We start from the raw sequence: 20199 nt of genomic DNA, 5'->3' as shown, positions 1-20199 counted from the left end.
AAGTCCCATGGAGCTCAGAGATATGTGAGCCATTTTTCTTGTGCGGAATATGTCACATCGGACACTTCACCAGGTGCCCTCCGGTATGACCCTGCGTGTGTCAATCATACCATATGCTGCAAATAAGTGCTTTAGTTAGAGAAATGCTGTTTACGAACAACATCGTGTTAATTTGTGGTGCAGCGAAGCGGGATATCGCGTCTTCGTAGCTTACAGTGTAACTGGCAACAGCACTTAATTTATAAATTTTTGTAATCAGCATCACAAATATATTCATACAAACCGCAACTCAACAGCAATTGCGATCGCAGCTTGCGTTATCTCCCTTGTCAGTTATACTTTTCCCAATATTACCTCGATTGTGACAACGCCAGTCTTCGAGTACCAGAGACTCCACGTTCGCTCTATTCCCAATTACTCATAGAGAGGCGTTATGCTTCACATTCTTCCGTTCTTTGTCATTCAGACTTTTTTGGCCACGCTGGAAGTATCTGCGCCAACGTGCCACAAGACATCTGATGATACAGGGAACGCCGTACATTTTCTCTCCAAGTCAGCGTGGATTGTGGCACCGTTGCCTCCTGCAAAAGAACAGAACGTTGCACTGTGCCTTACTCCACATTATGAACGTTTTGCTGTGCCATTTTCTGTTGTCTCGTCTTGAAGCGAGGTAAGGTAATGGTTCGTGGGGATATCGGTGTGTACCAGCAGCACTTTTGATATATACCTTGAAATAAATAAGAAGTCAGTGACGTATCTCTACCTACGCTCTCGAAACTTCAGCAGGAAAGGAGTGGGTTGATTGAGATGGGCCCATTAAAGACTCGCGGTTCGTTGCGGCCCAATGTACCAGTAGGCTGGGAGCGAAGCGGAGGGAGTCCCAGCTGGGAATATTCTGGAGGAACGATGGGAAACGTGGTCGCAACAGGGGGATTGGGACTATTTTAATTAATTTACTTCAAGGACAATGTTATTAATTTTCTGAGAGGTAATTAAATTTTAAATTTTATGTGTGTGTGTGTGTGTGTGTGTGTGTGTGTGTGTGTGTGTGTGTTTGTGTGTGTCTACAGAGTAACAGCTGTGGGAGGCATCGCATCACCAACATAATCAATCTCCAAACATATGTTTATTTGTATGGAAAGCTGCATTTGTGATCTCTTGAGGCATCGCCACTATCTTTCATTCTCTTCTGAGGCTATATGTTGACTGCCGGACTGATAACTTGGACCAGTTTTCATTACTTACTTTTTGATATGAGGAATCTAAGAACTACGCCATTTCCCTAAACGCTGAAGGAAACGTCCCTGAAAGATCATCAACAGTCAGCAGACACTTTTACCCAGTCTTTTTCCAAACACTGAATGTTGTCTTCACTTTATGGGACATGTGGCGGTTTACCTATTCGTTTGGTAATTTATTGAATCGTGTTATAAATAAGATAATTCTTCATTTAAGGCACAACGATCATTTAAGATATTAGGCGTGATTAAAATGTTCACCTGACAGCGTATAATACACTAAAGACGCGAAGAAACTGGTATACCTGCCTAATATCGTGTAGGGTCCCCGCGAGCACGCAGAAGTGCCACAACACGACGTGGCATGGACTCCACTAATGTCTCAAGTTGTGCTGAAGGGAACTGACACCATGACCCTGCAGGGATGTCCATAAATCCGTAAGAGCACAAGGGGATGGTGATCTCTTCTGAACAGTAAGTTGCAAGGCATCCCAGATATGCTCAAAAAGTAGGGAGTTTGGTGGCCAGCGGGAGTGTTGAAACTCAGAAGAGTGTTCCTGGAACAACTCTGTAGCAATTCTGGACGTGTGGGTTGTCCTGCACCTGCCCAAGTCCGTCGGAATGCACAGTGGACGTGAATGGATTCAGGTGATCAGACAGGATGCTTATGCACGTATCACCTGTCAGAGTCGTATCTAAATGTATCAGGGATCCCACGTCACCGCAACTGCACACGCCACACACCATTACAGAGCCTCTACCAACTTGAACAGTCCCCTGCTGACATTCCAGGTCTATAGATTCATGAGATTGCCTCCATACCCGCAAATGTCCATCCACTCAATACAATTTGAAACGAGACTCGTCCGACCAGGCAAAATGTTTCCAGTCACCAACAATCCAATGTCGGTGTTGACGGGCACAGGGGAGGCGTAGAGCTTTGTGTTGGGCAGTGACGAAGACTACACGAGTTGATCTTCGGCTCTGAAAGCCCATACCGATGATGTTTCGTGAATGGTTCGCACGCTCACAGTGGATGGCCAAGCATTGAAATCAGCAGCAATTTGCGGAAGGGTTGCACTTCTGTCACGTTGAACTATTCCATTCAGTCATCGTTGGTCCCGTTCTTGCAGGATGTTTATCATACGATTTCATACGATATCGCAAACGTGGTGTTTTAACGGATTCCTGATATTCGCGGTACACTCTTGAAATGGTCGTACGGGAAAATCCCCACTTCATTACTACCGCGGAGAAGCTGTGTTCCATCGCTCGTGCTCCGACTACAACACCACGTTGAAACTGACTTAAATTTTGATAACCTGCCATTTTAGCAGCACTAACCGATCTAACAACTACACCAGACACTTGTTATATAGGCGTTGCCGACAGCAGCGCCGTGACATATATCTGTATTAGAATACGCATGCCTATATCAGTTTCTTTGGCCCCTCAGTGTATGACAGTCTCAATTCTGTATGAATGATAATTCGCTTCACAGAATAAACGTCTTGCACTGTTCATGATTACCTTTAAGTAAAATCATCTTTTTCTGAGAATATTAATGAATAAATCAGTCACATTTCTGTTTCCACACACAGTTACATCGAATTACGAAGGAAAACGAATAAACTGTTATAATTCAGGCTGATATATTCTGAAAACATTAGATTACGTGTATTAAATTCACTGCACGTCACATTCCCAAACGTACTTTAATTATTTCAATTAATTACTTTTTAATAATTATCATTAAAATATTGCCTTCTCGCCAAATAAACTGTACTGTCCCAACTACAAAACAAAACAAGAATGAATATCCAGTATTAGATATTTTTCGTTTTCATTCAGTAGAAATGAAATGACGAAGAGCCTTGGCACATCGCCACCATTGCTCTTGCAGCATATCTCGAACTGCCCGGCTCATTACAATAGATAATTTCTGACACATATTGTGTCAGCTATTACAATACCAGCCATTAAAATTGCTACACCACGAACATGACGTGCTACAGACGCGAAATTTAACCGACAGGAAGAAGATTCTGTGATACGCAAATGATAAGCTTTTCAGAGCATTCACACAAAGTTTGCGCCGATGACGACACCTACAACGTACTGACGTGAGGAAAGTTTCCAACCGATTCCTCTTACACAAACAGCAGCTGACCGGCGTTACCTGGTGAAATGTTGTGATGCCTCGTGTAAGGAGGAGAAATACGTACCATCACGTTTCCGACTTTGATAAAGGTCGGATTGGAGCCTATCGCGATTGCGGTTTATCGTATCGCAACATTGCTGCTCGCGTTGGTCGAGATCCAATGACTGGTAGCAGAATATGGAATCGGTGGGTTCAGGAGGGTAATACGGAACGTCGTGCTGGACCCCAACGGCCTCGTATCACTAGCAGTCGAGATGACAGGCATCTTATACGCATGGCTGTAACGATCGTGCAGCGACGTCTCGATCCCTGAGTCAGCAGATGGGGACGTGTGCAAGACAACAACCATCTGCACGAACAATTCGACGACGTTTGCAGCAGCATGGACAATCAGCTCGGAGACCATGGGTGCGGTTACTCTTGACGCTGCATCACAGGCAGGAGCGCCTGCAATGGTGTGCTCAACGACGAACCTGGGTGCACGAATGGCAAAACGTCATTTTCTCGGATGAATCCAGGTTATGTTTACAGCATCACGATGGTCGCATCCGTGTTAGGCGACATCGCGGTGAACGCACATTGGAAGCGTGTATTCGTCATCGCCATACTGGCGTAAAACCAGACGTGATGGTATGGGGTACCATAGGTTACACGTCTCGGCCACCTCTTGTACGCACTGACGGTGCTTTGAACAGTGGACGTCACATATCAGATATGTTAGACCCGTGGCTCTACCCTTCATTCGATCCCTGCGAAACCCTACATTTAAGCAGGATAATGCACGACCGCATGTTGCATGTTCTGTACATGCCTTTATGGATACAGAAAATGTTCGACTGCTGCCCTGGCCAGCACATTCTCCAGACCTCTCACCAATTGAAAGTGTCTGGTGTATGGTGGCCGAGCTAATGGTTCATCACAATACGCCAGTCTCTACTCTTGATGAACTGTGGTATCGTGTTGAGGCTGCATGGGCAGCTGTACCTGTACACGCCATCCAAGCTCTGTGTGATTCAATGTCCAGGCGTATCAAGGCCGTTATTACGGCCAGAGGTGGTTGTTCTGGGTACTGATTTCTCAGGATCTATCAACCCGAATTGCGTGAAAAAGTGATCACATATCAGTTCTAGTATAATACACTCCTGGAAATTGAAATAAGAACACCGTGAATTCATTGTCCCAGGAAGGGGAAACTTTATTGACATATTCCTGGGGTCAGATACATCACATGATCACACTGACAGAATCACAGGCACATAGACACAGGCAACAGAGCATGCACAATGTCGGCACTAGTACAGTGTATATCCACCTTTCGCAGCAATGCAGGCTGCTATTCTCCCATGGAGACGATCGTAGAGATGCTGGATGTAGTCCTGTGGAACGGCTTGCCATGCCATTTCCACCTGGCGCCTCAGTTGGACCAGCGTTCGTGCTGGACGTGCAGACCGCGTGAGACGACGCTTCATCCAGTCCCAAACATGCTCAATGGGGGACAGATCCGGAGATCTTGCTGGCCAGGGTAGTTGACTTACACCTTCTAGAGCACGTTGGGTGGCACGGGATACATGCGGACGTGCATTGTCCTGTTGGAATAGCAAGTTCCCTTGCCGGTCTAGGAATGGTAGAACGATGGGTTCGATGACGGTTTGGATGTACCGTGCACTATTCAGTGTCCCCTCGACGATCACCAGTGGTGTACGGCCAGTGTAGGAGATCGCTCCCCACACCATGATGCAGGGTGTTGGCCCTGTGTGCCTCGGTCGTATGCAGCCCTGATTGTGGCGCTCACCTACACGGTGCCAAACACGCATACGACCATCATTGGCACCAAGGCAGAAGCGACTCTCATCGCTGAAGACGACACGTCTCCATTCGTCCCTCCATTCACGCCTGTCGCGACACCACTGGAGGCGGGCTGCACGATGTTGGGGCGTGAGCGGAAGACGGCCTAACGGTGTGCGGGACCGTAGCCCAGCTTCATGGAGACGGTTGCGAATGGTCCTCGCCGATACCCCAGGAGCAACAGTGTCCCTAATTTGTCGGGAAGTGGCGGTGCGGTCCCCTACGGCACTGCGTAGGATCCTACGGTCTTGGCGTGCATCCGTGCGTCGCTGCGGTCCGGTCCCAGGTCGACGGGCACGTGCACCTTCCGCCGACCACTGGCGACAACATCGATGTACTGTGGAGACCTCACGCCCCACGTGTTGAGCAATTCGGCGGTGCGTCCACCCGGCCTCCCGCATGCCCACTATACGCCCTCGCTCAAAGTCCGTCAACTGCACATACGGTTCACGTCCACGCTGTCGCGGCATGCTACCAGTGTTAAAGACTGCGATGGAGCTCCGTATGCCACGGCAAACTGGCTGACACTGACGGCGGCGGTGCACAAATGCTGCGCAGCTAGCGCCATTCGACGGCCAACACCGCGGTTCCTGGTGTGTCCGCTGTGCCGTGCGTGTGATCATTGCTTGTACAGCCCTCTCGCAGTGTCCGGAGCAAGTATGGTGGGTCTGACACACCGGTGTCAATGTGTTCTTTTTTCCATTTCCAGGAGTGTATATTTGTCAAATGAATAATCATTTATCATCTGCATTTTTTCTTGGTGTACCAACTTTAATGGCCAGTGGTGTAAGAAAACTTCAACACCGTAAATTGAAGATTTACTTACTTGCATTTCTCCAAGCTTATGAAGACTCTTTACAAGTAATGCAGAAAGAAATAGTCCAATTCTGAACATGGAAAACGTATAGACTTCCTTACTAAAGCATGAAATATGGTGTCGGAGCCGCAACGACGTGGCCCCAACATAGCATTAAACAGCATTAAATAGAGGACAGGCTCCAACTGCTAGTTGGCCATGTGGCTGCCGCTGGTCATCCTATACTGTGGCGGCAGAGAGCGCTCGTGGGGTGGAGCTGCTGGAGGCGTGCCTCAGCGGGCGGGCACCATTGGGTCCGCCGAATCCTGCACGACTGCAGTTGGCGTCTACAGAAACTTGCAGTTCCCTTGCCAACTTCGACGCTGATGGGGTACAATAAATGATGTACAAATATGTCTTCTTGCTTGTAGTAAGCATGGACACTCAATGGTTTTTCTTGATAAAAGTCGATCTTTACGATGTATTCCAGGATTAAAATGACGCACTGACTGTCATCCTAGGCGATCTGTCATACTTTTGGACATGTATTTTAGTGGCTGGTTGACAGTAGCATTGAGAGGAATGGGGAACTGTATAGGCATACACTGTGAATCATAACACTGAATGTAGTCGCATGACATTTCGTGGTTGTCTAATGATGTGCAGAACTCAATTCCGTCATAAACAAGTTACTGTAGTATTAATGAGAATATGATGTTAGCATCTTGATGCTGTGATGCAGATTTAAGCAGATGAGTCTTTGTACTGGTTCCCTGATTTCGTTCTTTGGATTTTCGATGTTATGAGGTGGTACTACCAACAACACCCCAGGCTAGACACAGGATGCGTATTCAGTCATAAATTGTCTCATGCTTACTTTCCCTTACGAATAGCTGGAGAAGCAGGTACGCTGACTGATTTCATATGTTAATTAGAGTTTGCTTTATTTATAGCAGATCCACAAATTTTGTCAAACAGTTCTTCAGGTACTAACTTGTCTCTACACCGAAATTTGCATTTTCATTGCTCACAGGATCTGATACTGTTCTCACTAAAAAATTATATTGACTCTTTCTGCCTTCTCTCTCTCTCTCTCTCTCTCTCTCTCTCTCTCTCTCTCTCTCTCTTTTGTTTTATAAATATATTTCTCTTTTGTCCGCAGCTTATAGAACAGCGCAAGGAGACCGGCATTGTGCGAAACGACCTTATAGATATGCTCCTGAAGATGCAAGAAGAGCATCTGTCTGAAACGGTCGAGAAACAAGACGTCACGAATGGATCCTGTGACTCAGCTGACAAAGCATACAGTGAGTTACGCAACTCATTATCTCTACAGTGATAAATCAGTTTTATGTACATTTCAAAGACTAGGAAGACAGCGGCATTTAGGAGATGATATCCTTGCTAAGATGCCATTGTCTCCACTTCTTCCTGAGAAGTGCGTAACAAAATAAAATCAAACAAGTAAATTCGATATCTTTTGTTCCTGTAATTATTGCTAGTTTTGCGAAAAATGAAATCAACATCTTTGCGTATTTTTCATGTTGTTGTTGTTGTTGTCGCCTTTGGTCCGAAGATGTATCTCTTCATGCTAGACTGTCCTGCGCAAGGCTCTTCATCTCTGCATAACTACTGCAACCTATATTCATTTTATGCTGTATACTGGATTCGGTCTTTCCTCTCCCACAACAATTTTTCACTCTCCACACTTCCCTCCGTTACAAAACTGACCTATTGATGATGGTTTAGGATGTGGCCTAACCGCTGATGTCTTTCTTCAGTCCAGTTGTGCAGTAAACTTCCTTTTTCCCCATTTTGTTTCAGTATCTTATCTATCTATCCACCCAATCTTCAACATTATTCTATAGCATCAAATTTCAAAATCTTCTATTCCAATTTTGTCTGAAAAGTTTGACGTCCACGTTTTAATTCCGCACAAGGATACACTCCGGACAAAATTGAAAACTACCTATAGAAATAGTAACAATTTACAACAGATGAGGCAGAAACCCCGAAAACAGAGTGTTTTCCGCAGTCAGAAATATAGAAAATTTTTGTTCATTCCTCATTACTAGAAGGGCATTCTGCTAGCAAAAAGGTGAATGGCCTTTCAGATCATGATGCGCAAATTTTAACTTTAAAAGATTTTTATGCTGCAACACGTGTTAAATATAGTCATCAGCTGTTCAGGAAAGCTGATCCAGTTGCTGTAGAGACCTTTGTAAACCTTATAAAGGAACAAGAGTGGCAGATTGTTTATAGCGCTGATACAGTAGACCATAAATATAATGCTTTTCTCAAGACTTTTCTCATTCTATTTGAAAGTTGCTTTCCGTTAGAACGTTTAAAACAGGGTACTATCACAAACAGGCAGCCTTGGTGGCTGACTAGAGGGATAAGAATATCTTGTAGAACAAAGTGGCAATTATATCGAAACGTTAGAAACAGTCAAAATCTAAATGCAGCAGCCCATTACAAACAGTATTGTAAGGTGCTTAAAAATGTTATTAGGAAGGCAAAAATTATGTGGTATGCAGATAGAATAGCTAAGTCTCAGGATAAAATTGAAACCATATGGTCAGTCGTAAAGGAAGTTGCTGGTCTGCAGAGTCAGGTCGAGGATATAGAATCAGTGCGTAGTGGGAATGTCCGTGTTACTGATAAGTCGCATATATGTACAGTATTTAATAATCACTTTCTGAATATAGCAGGTGAACTAAATAGAAACCGAGTCCCAACAGGGAACCATATAGCGCTCTTAGAAAAAAGTGTTCCGAGACTGTTACCTGAAATGCTCCTCCATGATACTGACAAGTGGGAGATTGAGTTAATAATTAAATCACTAAAGACCAAGAACTCTCATGGATATGACGGGGTATCTAGCAGAATACTGAAGTATTGTTCTATGTATGTTAGCCCAGTTCTCAGCCATATCTGTAACTTTTCCTTTAGGAGTGGTCGGTTTCCTGACCGATTAAAGTACTCGGTAGTGAAGCCACTTTATAAAAAGGGAGACATTGATAATGTTGACAATTTTAGACCTATTTCTATGCCATCGGTGTTTGCTAAAGTTAACGAGAAGGTTGTATATACAAGGTTACTGGAACATTTAAATTCACATAATTTGCTGTCAAATGTTCAGTTTGGTTTTAGAAATGGTTTAACAACTGAAAATGCTATATTCTCTTTTTTCTGTGAGGTTTTGGACGGATTAAATAAAAGGTTGCGAACGCTAGGGGTTTTCTTTGATTTAACGAAGGCTTTTGACTGTGTTGACCACAAAATATTACTGCAGAAGTTGTACCATTATGGAGTAAGGGGAGTAGCTTACAATTGGTTCGCCTCTTACTTTAACAACAGAAAGCAGAGGGTAATTCTCCGCAATATTGAGAGTGGTAGTGATGTTCAGTCCCAATTGGGCACTGTTAAGTGGGGCGTTCCCCAAGGGTCGGTGCTGGGGCCACTGCTGTTTCTTATTTATATAAATGATATGCCTTCTAGTATTACAGGTGATTCAAAAACATTTCTGTTTGCTGATGATACCAGCTTGATAGTGAAGGATCTTGTGTGTAATATTAAAACAGTAACAAATAATGTGTAAGTAGGCTGTTTATGTTTTCTTATTGGCAACGTTATTTAGCGCTCTGTACGAAAATCACTGGCTGTGCTGTGTGCAGTCTGTGGCTAGTTTGCGTTGTTGTCTGCCATTGTAGTGTTGGGCAGCTGTAATTCCTGTAACACTGATGTATATGTTATTTCGATTCTTTTGTAAAGCTTGTACTACGAATGTTATCTGTATTGTTATGTTCTTTAATGATGTATTTTGTACCTTTCTTATTGTATTCTTATGTTATAAAATTGTAATTGACACCAGTTCATCAAATTAAGTAACTTGTAAGTTACATTTCACTGCACACGTTTCTGTTGGTCATAGTATATGGACAATATGTGAGAAGTAGGGACTGATAGTGTTTGCACGTGTGTTAATAATTCAGGAAGGGACTGGATAACAGCATTTCTGGTTCTAAGGACAATTCCAAAAACTTTGTGAGTGCACAAGTTGTGGTTATGGACTTGCTATATTATCCGAAAGACTCTTCAATGGTGATTGTGCACCTGCACAGTCACAACAAATGGCTGCTGGCCATCTCTACGATGACTACAGTGGGTCTACACCTTTGCTGACTCACCAGTACCATTATTTCTACAAGGACTGCAGTGGGTCTGCACCTCTGGTGGCCCACCAATACCATAATATCTACCAGGACTACAGTGGGTCTGCTCTGTGATGACCTACCTACCAATCTTCTTCAAAACGTCGAATGACTCTGCTGTGGGTTTGCTCTGTTGTGGCCCATTACCTGTCAGCATGTCAAGAGTCAGCACTGTCTTTCCGTTGGGAGGACAACACTACTTCTTCAAGACTGCATGGAAATCCACTACATCCGTGTGCATTGTCTTTTACTGCTCGGACTTTGAGAAAAGAAACGGCAGTTTTACTGTGATGAATGATCAGGACTGTCTTTATGGACTGTGAGAAAATTTTAGCTTTTGACCAACATTGTATTAATAAGTGTGTGCATTGGATATCTTTGTTATTGTAATTATGAAAAATTTTATCAAATCATTATTGGCCACTGCCCAAAACAATTTGTAAAATTTTTTGTGGGGAGCATGGGGGCTATGTAAGTAGGTTGTTTATGTTTTCTTATTGGCAACGTTACGTAGCGCTCTGTACGAAAATTACTGGCTGTGCTGTGTGCAGTCTGTGACTAGTTTGCATTGTTGTCTGCCATTGTAGTGTTGGGCAGCTGGATGTGAACAGCGCGTAGCGTCGCGCAGTTGGAGGTGAGCCGCCAGCAGTGGTGGATGTGGGGAGAGAGATGGCGGAGTTTTGAAATTTGTAATACTGGATGGCATGAACTGCTATATATATTATGATTATTGAGGTAAATACATTGTTTGTTCTCTATTAAAATCTTTCATTTGCTAACTGTGCCTATCAGTAGTTAGCGCCTTCCGTAGTTTGAATCTTTTATTTAGCTGGCAGTATTGGCGCTCGCTGTATTGCAGTAGTTCGAGTAACCAAGATTTTTGTGAGGTAAGTGATTTGTGAAAGGTATAGGTTAATGTTAGTCAGGGCCATTCCTTTGTAGGGATTTCTGAAAGTCAGATTGCATTTCGCTAAAAAAATATTGTGTGTCAGTTTAAGCACAGTCCTGTATAAATTGTTCAAGGGGGACGTTTCAAATGTAGTTCATGAAATAAGTTCGTGGCTTGTGAAAAATAATTTGATGCTAAATCACAGTAAGACTCAGTTTTTACAGTTTCTAACTCACAATTCAACAAGAACCTATATTTTGATCAGACAGAATGGGCATATTATAAGCGAGACGGAACAGTTCAAATTCCTAGGCGTTCGGATAGTTAGGAAGCTGTTGTGGAAAGCCCATGTCCAGGATCTTGTTCAGAAGCTAAATACTGCTTTATTTACCATTAGATCAGTATCTGAAATAAGTGACACTTCAACACGAAAAGTAGTCTACTTCGCATATTTTCATACGCTTATGTCGTATGGTATTATTTTTTGGGTTAATTCTTCTGATTCAAAAAGGGTATTTTTGGCTCAAAAACGGGCTGTTCGAGCTATATGTGGTGTAAGTTCGAGAACCTCTTGTCGACCCCTATTCAAAAATCTGGGAATTCTGACATTGCCCTCACAGTATATATTTTCTTTAATGTCGTTTGCTGTTAGCAATATTAGCCTATTCCCAAGAGTTAGCAGCTTTCACTCAGTTAATACTAGGCAGAAATCAAATCTGCATGTAGAATGCACTTCCTTGACTCTTGTGCAGAAAGGAGTGCAGTATTCTGCTGCATCCATATTCAATAAGCTACCACAAGAACTCAAAAATCTTAGCAGTAGCCCAAACTCTTTTAAGTCTAAACTGAAGAGTTTCCTCGTGGCTCACTCCTTCTATTCTGCCGAGGATCTCCTGGAAGAGCTGAAAAATTAAGAAAATTCCAGTGTTACATTGTTGATTGTCTTCATTTAAACTTACGACTTGTCACCTGAATATGTTTTTTGTATATTTCATTTTATCTGTTCGTAATATCGTGTTATAATTTCATGTATTGACTCGTTCCATGACCATGGAGACTTCTCCTTAATTTGGTCGCACGGAACAATAAATAAATAAATAAATAAATTATGAAAAATGCACAAAACTTAAAATTGGAGAAACATGACACAATGTTAGCATACGATTTAAAGAACACACGACAACCAACGGCAACCTTTGCTGCATACTTAAGATACCAACAAGAAAAACCTAGTATTAATAAAACACTACAAATATTACTGAAGTTACAGAAAGGTAAAGTCATGGATGTAGTGGAAGAAATTGTTTGCATCCACCTAAAAGACCACTCCGACAGAGTTTTAAATAGACAAAAAGACCTGTGAAATGAAAATGTCCTAGACAGAGTTTCACCAGTTATACGATGATGCGCTGTAGGATCATAGAACGCCAAGTTATTGCTATACTCATTAATGAATATGACTGTGATGCGAAATATCAGGCAAACATACACTCCTGAAAATTGAAATAAGAACACCGTGAATTCATTGTCCCAGGAAGGGGAAACTTTATTGACACATTCCTGGGGTCAGATACATCACATGATCACACTGACAGAACCACAGGCACATAGACACAGGCAACAGAGCATGCACAATGTCGGCACTAGTACAGTGTATATCCACCTTTCGCAGCAATGCAGGCTGCTATTCTCCCATGGAGACGATCGTAGAGATGCTGGATGTAGTCCTGTGGAACGGCTTGCCGTGCCATTTCCACCTGGCGCCTCAGTTGGACCAGCGTTCGTGCTGGACGTGCAGACCGCGTGAGACGACGCTTCATCCAGTCCCAAACATGCTCAATGGGGGACAGATCCGGAGATCTTGCTGGCCAGGGTAGTTGACTTACACCTTCTAGAGCACGTTGGGTGGCACGGGATACATGCGGACGTGCATTGTCCTGTTGGAACAGCAAGTTCCCTTGCCGGTCTAGGAATGGTAGAACGATGGGTTCGATGACGGTTTGGATGTACCGTGCACTATTCAGTGTCCCCTCGACGATCACCAGTGGTGTACGGCCAGTGTAGGAGATCGCTCCCCACACCATGATGCCGGGTGTTGGCCCTGTGTGCCTCGGTCGTATGCAGTCCTGATTGTGGCGCTCACCTGCACGGCGCCAATCACGCATACGACCATCATTGGCACCAAGGCAGAAGCGACTCTCATCGCTGAAGACGACACGTCTCCATTCGTCCCTCCATTCACGCCTGTCGCGACACCACTGGAGCCGGGCTGCACGATGTTGGGGCTTGAGCGGAAGACGGCCTAACGGTGTGCGGGACCGTAGCCCAGCTTCATGGAGACGGTTGCGAATGGTCCTCGCCGATACCCCAGGAGCAACAGTGTCCCTAATTTGCTGGGAAGTGGCGGTGCGGTCCCCTACGGCACTGCGTAGAATCCTACGGTCTTGGCGTGCATCCGTGCGTCGCTGCGGTCCGGTCCCAGGTCGAAGGGCACGTGCACCTTCCGCCGACCACTGGCGACAACATCGATGTACTGTGGAGACCTCACGCCCCACGTGTTGAGCAATTCGGCGGTACGTCCACCCGGCCTCCCGCATGTCCACTATACGCCCTCGCTCAAAGTCCGTCAACTGCACATACGGTTCACGTCCACGCTGTCGCGGCATGCTACGAGTGTTAAAGACTGCGATGGAGCTTCGTATGCCACGGCAAACTGGCTGACACTGACGGCGGCGGTGCACAAATGCTGCGCAGCTAGCGCCATTCGACGGCCAACACCGCGGTTCCTGGTGTGTTCGCTGTGCCGTGCGTGTGATCATTGCTTGTACAGCACTCTCGCAGTGTCCGGAGCAAGTATGGTGGGTCTGACGCACCGGTGTCAATGTGTTCTTTTTTCCATTTCCAGGAGTGTAAATCAAGTCATGAAAGAATTTTATGACACCACTGTGATTTACTTTTGTTTAAAAGATCTTCGCAACAGTTAATCGAAAGTGATGTGTTTCCATGATTACGGAATACATATTTCCAACTTGTTTTCTCGAAATTGCATGCAGTCATATCCTTATGAAAGAAAATTAAATATATGTAAGAGATATGACCTATAGTGCTTAATTAACAAATTTATGCAAAATAATCACAATCTTACTAGTTTATTTACATTATAAACATCGACCTCGTACATATGAGCTTTGCAACGAGTGCTCAAAAGTAGCGTGCCCTAAGATTACGAAAAACGACTTTCAATTTATTTGATGACAACTACATGCAGTCAAAGAAGAAGAGACATATATGGCATAATATACCATTCACGCTTCCTCTGCAAAGTAAGTTATAAACCTCCTAGTAGATCTTCACACTTGAGCTGTTGTCATGTTTAATTGATTGGTGATACCAATGTCTCCAATGTGTATTGCTTCCGTTTTAGGTACTTGAAAACTGACAAAGGCTGAAATTGTTAAATTGTGCATAGTAAGAAAATGTCAGCTGAAGTCACCAGAAAATCATGTAAAAAATTTCAGACAAGACTTTTTCACACATTACTTTGCATGCGATGTTAACACACTTCTCTTTCCCGTAACTGCTATTCTTGCTATAGACTGTTTGTATTTTGTATCCTCTCTAGTCCTTCCAACATCAGTTACTTTACTGCTCAAATTGCAAAACCTGTCTAATCCTTCACTGTCTCATTTCCTAGCGTAACCCTTCAGCAGCATCTGATTTAATTCCACTACATTCTATTAACCTTGTTTTATAATTGCTGATGCTCATCTTATAACCTCTTTACATGATAAAGTTCATTCTGTTCAGCTACTGTTCCAAGATCTTTGCCGTCTGTTATAGAATTACAATGTCGTCGGCCAATCTCTAAGTTTTCATTTCTTCTCCCCAAATTTAGTGTCTTATCGTATAAACTTTTTCGGTAGCTCACCATTTAATACTGAAGTGTTGATTGCTCAGCAGCGAGCAGTAAGACACGTAATAACTGTCTAGAAGTCTCTTTAGGTATACCCTTTTAACACTATATGCGTGCTATCACAGAATAAACAATATTTGCTGTTTGGATGAATTGCGAATTGGTTATGATACACGAAACCGGTATTCCGTTAAATAAAGAAAACTGAATTTTGCAAATTTGTCTGTTGTCTACATCAAACTGGTTAACACAACTTGCTGTCTTATTATTAACATACGATGATGGAAATCCTAAATTAACAGCTTTTTTTCTTTTTTTTTTTACTTTTTAGTCCTCAGTCTTCCTACTGTCTTGATACGGCTCACCAGGATTTCCTCTCCTGTGCCAGTCTCCTCATGTCAGAGTAGCACTTACAGTCCACGTCGTCAGTTATTTGTTGGCTGTAATCCAGTGTTTCCCTCTACGGTTCGGACCCTCCACGGCTCCAACTAGCACCATGGAGGTTAGTCCTTCATATCTTCCCAAATGATGTATCATCCTGTAGCTCCCCCTCGTCGGTGTTTCCCACATATTCCATTCCTTGCCGATTCTCCAGAGAACCTCCCCATTCCTTACGTAATAAGTCCGCCTAATTAGCAACACTTTTCTGTAGCATCACATCTTAAATGGTTCAATTCTCTTCTTTTCCTACTGTCCACGTTATATTGCCATTCAGAAATGTGCTCTAAAAGTACATACTCAGGAGTTTCTTCCTCAAATTATGACCCGTATTATATGCTGGTAGACTTATTTTGTTCTGGGATGTACTTTTTAGCAGTACTAATTTGCTCTTTATGCTCCCTTTTCCTATACTGCATCTACTTTGTCATCGTTAATTATGACAAGTTTCTCGATGTTCTCATTTCTGCTACTCCTCGTTACTTTCGGCTTTCTTCGATTTTCTCTCGATCCATATTCTGCACTCATTCCGTTCAACAGATCCTGCAATTCCAATTTCATCGAGGGTAGCAATGTCTTCAGCGAATTTTATCATTGATATCCTTGCACCATTTCATTCCACTTTTGAACGTTTCTTTTATGTCTGTTATTTCTTCTTCGAGGTACAGATTTAACAATTGGAGCGAAAGGCTACATCCCCGTCTTACATCCTTTTTAATCCAAGCGCTTAGATCTGGACATTCCACTCTTATCGTTGCTTTTGGTTCTTGTACATATTGTATATTACCCGAGCTTCCTCACAGATTAACCCTGTTTTCCTCGAGATTCCAAACATGTTGCACCCCATTTTACATTGTCGAACGTTTCTTCTGGGCAAAAGAATCGCATGAATATTTCTTGATTTTTCTTCAGTCTTGCTTTCATTATCAATGGTGACGTCAGAATTACATCTCTGGTGCCTTTATCTTTGCTAGAGCCAAACTGATCGTCATCCGACAGTGTTATCGAGTTTGTATTTTTGGGGTTCTCTTAGCCGGCCGGAGTGGCCGTGCGCTTCTAGGGTCTACAGTCTGGAATCGAGCGACCGCTCCGGTCGCAGGTTCGAATCCTGCCTCGGGCATGGATGTGTGTGATGTCCTTAGGTTAGTTAGGTTTAATTAGTTCTAAGTTCTAGGCGACTGATGACCTCAGAAGTTAAGTCGCATAGTGCTCAGAGCCATTTGAACCATTATGGGGTTCTCGCAGAAGAGTGTGCACTATTTTCCACAGAGATGACGAACGAGAGCATCGCGGGGCAGCTGATGTCGTTCCTGCGAGCCGGCTTCGACACGTCCGCCTCCGCGCTGGCATTCGCCCTGTTCGAGCTGGCGCGCGACCGCGACCTGCAGCAGCGGGTGCGGCAGCGCCTGAGGGCGGTGCTGGGCAGGCACGGCGGGCGCGTCACGTATGAGGCGCTCAGCGACATGAGGGACCTCACCAACGTCATCAACGGTGAGTCGCAAACTCCGCCATGCGAACACAGCCAGGCAGTTGACTTTGTCTTGTATAACAGAGTAGAACAGTACAATCCTGAGCCGGCCGCGGTGACCGTGCGGTTCTAGGCGCTTCAGTCCGGAACCGCGTGACTGCTACGGTCGCAGGTTCGAATCCTGCCTCGGGCGTGGATGTGTGTGGTGTCCTTAGGTTAGTTAGGTTTAAGTAGTTCTAAGTTCTAGGGGACTGATGACCTCAGATGTTGAGTCCCATAGTGCTCAGAGCCATTTAGTAAATCCTGAAATAAAAAGATGTAGCCAGTTGAAATTTTTTGTGATTTTCTGAGGTGGCAGACTGCTTATATCGTGATACTCTCTTAGAAAAACTCCACGTTTTATGTAATTGATGGCTTTTGGGCACCTGGTCTGAATCATACTTGACAAACAGAATGCAATAGATTGTGCTGAATAATGCAGGCTACGTCGGGAAGATAGAACATTATAGTGTATGGGGGAAAAGAAAAGTCACAAATTGTGTACCACAGGGTTCAATTTTGGGTCCACTCCCATTCCTTATGCACATGAATGACCTTCCACTTAACATTCAACAGGCAAAATAGTTATTTTTGCAGATCAGACTAGTGTTATAATGAATTCCATTAGACAGAAAGCCACAGAAGAGTTTGTAATTGATATTTTCCAAAGAATTATTAACTGGTTGTCTGAAAATAAACTCTTCCTAAATTAAAAAAAAACCAACAACATTCAATTCAGTAAAAGAAATATACATACCAGCAATTGATGTAGCACACCAGCAGGGGACAGTGAGTAGGGTTAGAATGCTCCGTGTTTTCGAGTTAACTTACTGATGAAAACGTGAACTGGAACCAGCATTTTCCTGAGCTTCACAAACAATCAAATTCAGCTATTATTTCTCTTATCAACCTTCTTTTCTCAACCTTTTGACAATTTTTCATATTTCCACTCAGTAATGCAGTACGGAATAATTTTCTGGGGTAACTCATCACTTACAAAGAAAGTAAGCAGTAAGAATAATACGTAGCGTTCGGCCACGCACGTCATGTTAATATCTCTTCCAGGAGTCCAGGAGTTTAACTGTGCCCTCACCATACATATATTCGCTAATGAAATTCGTCATTAATAATCCATCATAATTTGAGAAGAACTGCCACGTACATTTCTGCAACACTAGAAGGAAAAAGACCATAATTGTCCATTGTTAAAGCTATAAGTGGCTGAGAGCTGAGTTCAATACGCAGCAAAGAAATTTTTGGTTATTTCCCCAATAACATAAAATGTCTGACAGGTAGTTAAGCAAGTTTTATATCTAATTTAAATAATTATTCCTGGACAAATCCTATTCCAATGATGAATCACTACTTAAAAACTGGAAGCTACACTCATGTTCATAAATTAAGTATGATGCAGATACATGGTGAAACAACGCTCTGGTGGGCGGTTTGCGGGTTTCAATCACCTCGGGGTATGACCATTCGGTGCATTTGACCTGCGGTAGTCGCACGGTGACGCCGGCAGCAGTCCATATACGCAGAGCTGTGTTGGTGCATGTCAGAGTACGGTGCAGCAAGTAAGTGTGCAGACGTTTCCAGACGTGGTGTGACTGTGTGTTGAAAATGACTCAAAGAACACATATTGATGACGTTATGAGGGGTAGAATACTAGGGCGACTCGAGACTGGTCAAACACAGAAGGTCGTAGCACGGGCCCTCCGTGTGCCACGAAGTGTGATCTCAAGATTATGGCAACGATTTCAACAGCCAGGAAACATGTCCATTCGCTACAGTACGGGACATCCACAGTATACAACACCACAAGGAGACCGATATCTCACCATAAGTGCCCGCAGACGGCCACGAATTACTGCAGGTAGCCTTCTTGGGACCTTACCGCAACCACTATAACAGTTGTCTCCAGACACACAGTCTACAGACGACTGAACAGACATGGTTTATTCGTCCGGAGACCTGCAAGGGTACGGTATTCCAATGACCCCTGGTCACAAGAGAGCCCGTAAAACCTGGTGTCAAGAACACAGTAAATGGTCATTGGAACAGTGGTCCCAGGTTATGTTCACGGACGAGTCCAAGTATAGTCTGAACAGTGATTCTCGCAGGGTTTTCATCTGGCGTGAACCAGGAATCATACCAACCCCTTAATGTCCTAGAAAGGGACCTGTACGGAGGTCGTGGTTTGATGGTGTGGAGTGTGATTATTATTGGTGCACGTACATCCCCGTATGTCTTTGAAATAGTAACCGTAAAAGGTCAGCTGTATCGGGACGTCATTTTGCACCAGTATATCCACCTTGTCAGGGGTGCAGTGGGTCCCACCTTCCTCCTGGATGATAACGCATGGCCCGACCGAGCTGCCATCGTGGAGCAGTACCTTGAAACAGAGGATTTCAGGCGAATGGAGTGGCCTGCCTGTTCTTCAGAGCTAAACCCCATCGAGCACGACTGGGATGCTCTCGGTCGACGTATCGCTGCACGTCTTCAAACCCCTACGACACTTCAGGAGCTCCAACAGGCTCTGATGCAAGAATGGGAGGCTATCCCCAGCAGCTGCTCGACCACCTGATCCAGAGTATGCCAACCCGTTGTGCGGACTGTGTATGGGTGTATGCTGATCATATCCCATATTGATGTCTGGGTATATGCGTTTTGTAGCACATGTGTTTCCGGACGGTTTTCTCAACTTATCACCAATATCGTGAACTTGCAGATGTGTGTCGTGTGTGTTCCCTATGTGCCTATGCTATTAGCGCCAGTTTTGTGTAGTGCCACGTTATGTGGCACCACATTCTGCAGTTATCCTTAATTTATGAGCATGAGTGTAGCTTATAATAAAAAAAGAACAGTTAAGGGGGGCTGCACGAGCAGAACTAAAAATAGTAATGTGTTCGTTACTGCTAACACTAGTTACGTGTATGTATCCTGTAAAATGACACACTACACATCATTTCGATGAAACAATCGTTCAGATGACATAGGGAATATATAACTAACTCATTAACTAACTCCATATGTTACTGTAAGAGCTACAATTAGTCACTTTTGGTTCCAATTACTACTTGTTTAAAAATCAACTGAGACGATAATTAAATAACTGAAGACGAAGGACTCTTAGTACTGTCGTGGATGTTGTGGATTACATATAGCATAATACTAAAATACTGTGCCGCATATGTTAGT

At 43.8% G+C, this 20199-nt stretch overlaps 1 protein-coding gene across 1 annotated transcript in view; it reads left to right on the top strand.

Moving 5' to 3' along the window:
- LOC126101206 (cytochrome P450 6j1-like) overlaps positions 1-20199 on the top strand; it is a 133887-nt gene that overhangs the window by 85179 nt on the left and 28509 nt on the right. Inside the window, exons 4-5 of the mRNA XM_049911900.1 lie at positions 7203-7347; positions 16764-16985. Coding sequence (XP_049767857.1) covers positions 7203-7347; positions 16764-16985 — 367 coding nt within the window. The remainder of the gene's footprint in view (positions 1-7202; positions 7348-16763; positions 16986-20199) is intronic.

This window comes from Schistocerca cancellata, chromosome 9 (assembly GCF_023864275.1).
Source record: "Schistocerca cancellata isolate TAMUIC-IGC-003103 chromosome 9, iqSchCanc2.1, whole genome shotgun sequence".
NCBI classification, from domain to species: domain Eukaryota; kingdom Metazoa; phylum Arthropoda; class Insecta; order Orthoptera; family Acrididae; genus Schistocerca; species Schistocerca cancellata.
The sequence above is the reverse complement of the archived record's forward strand: the minus strand, read 5'-3'. Positions and strand labels throughout refer to the sequence as shown.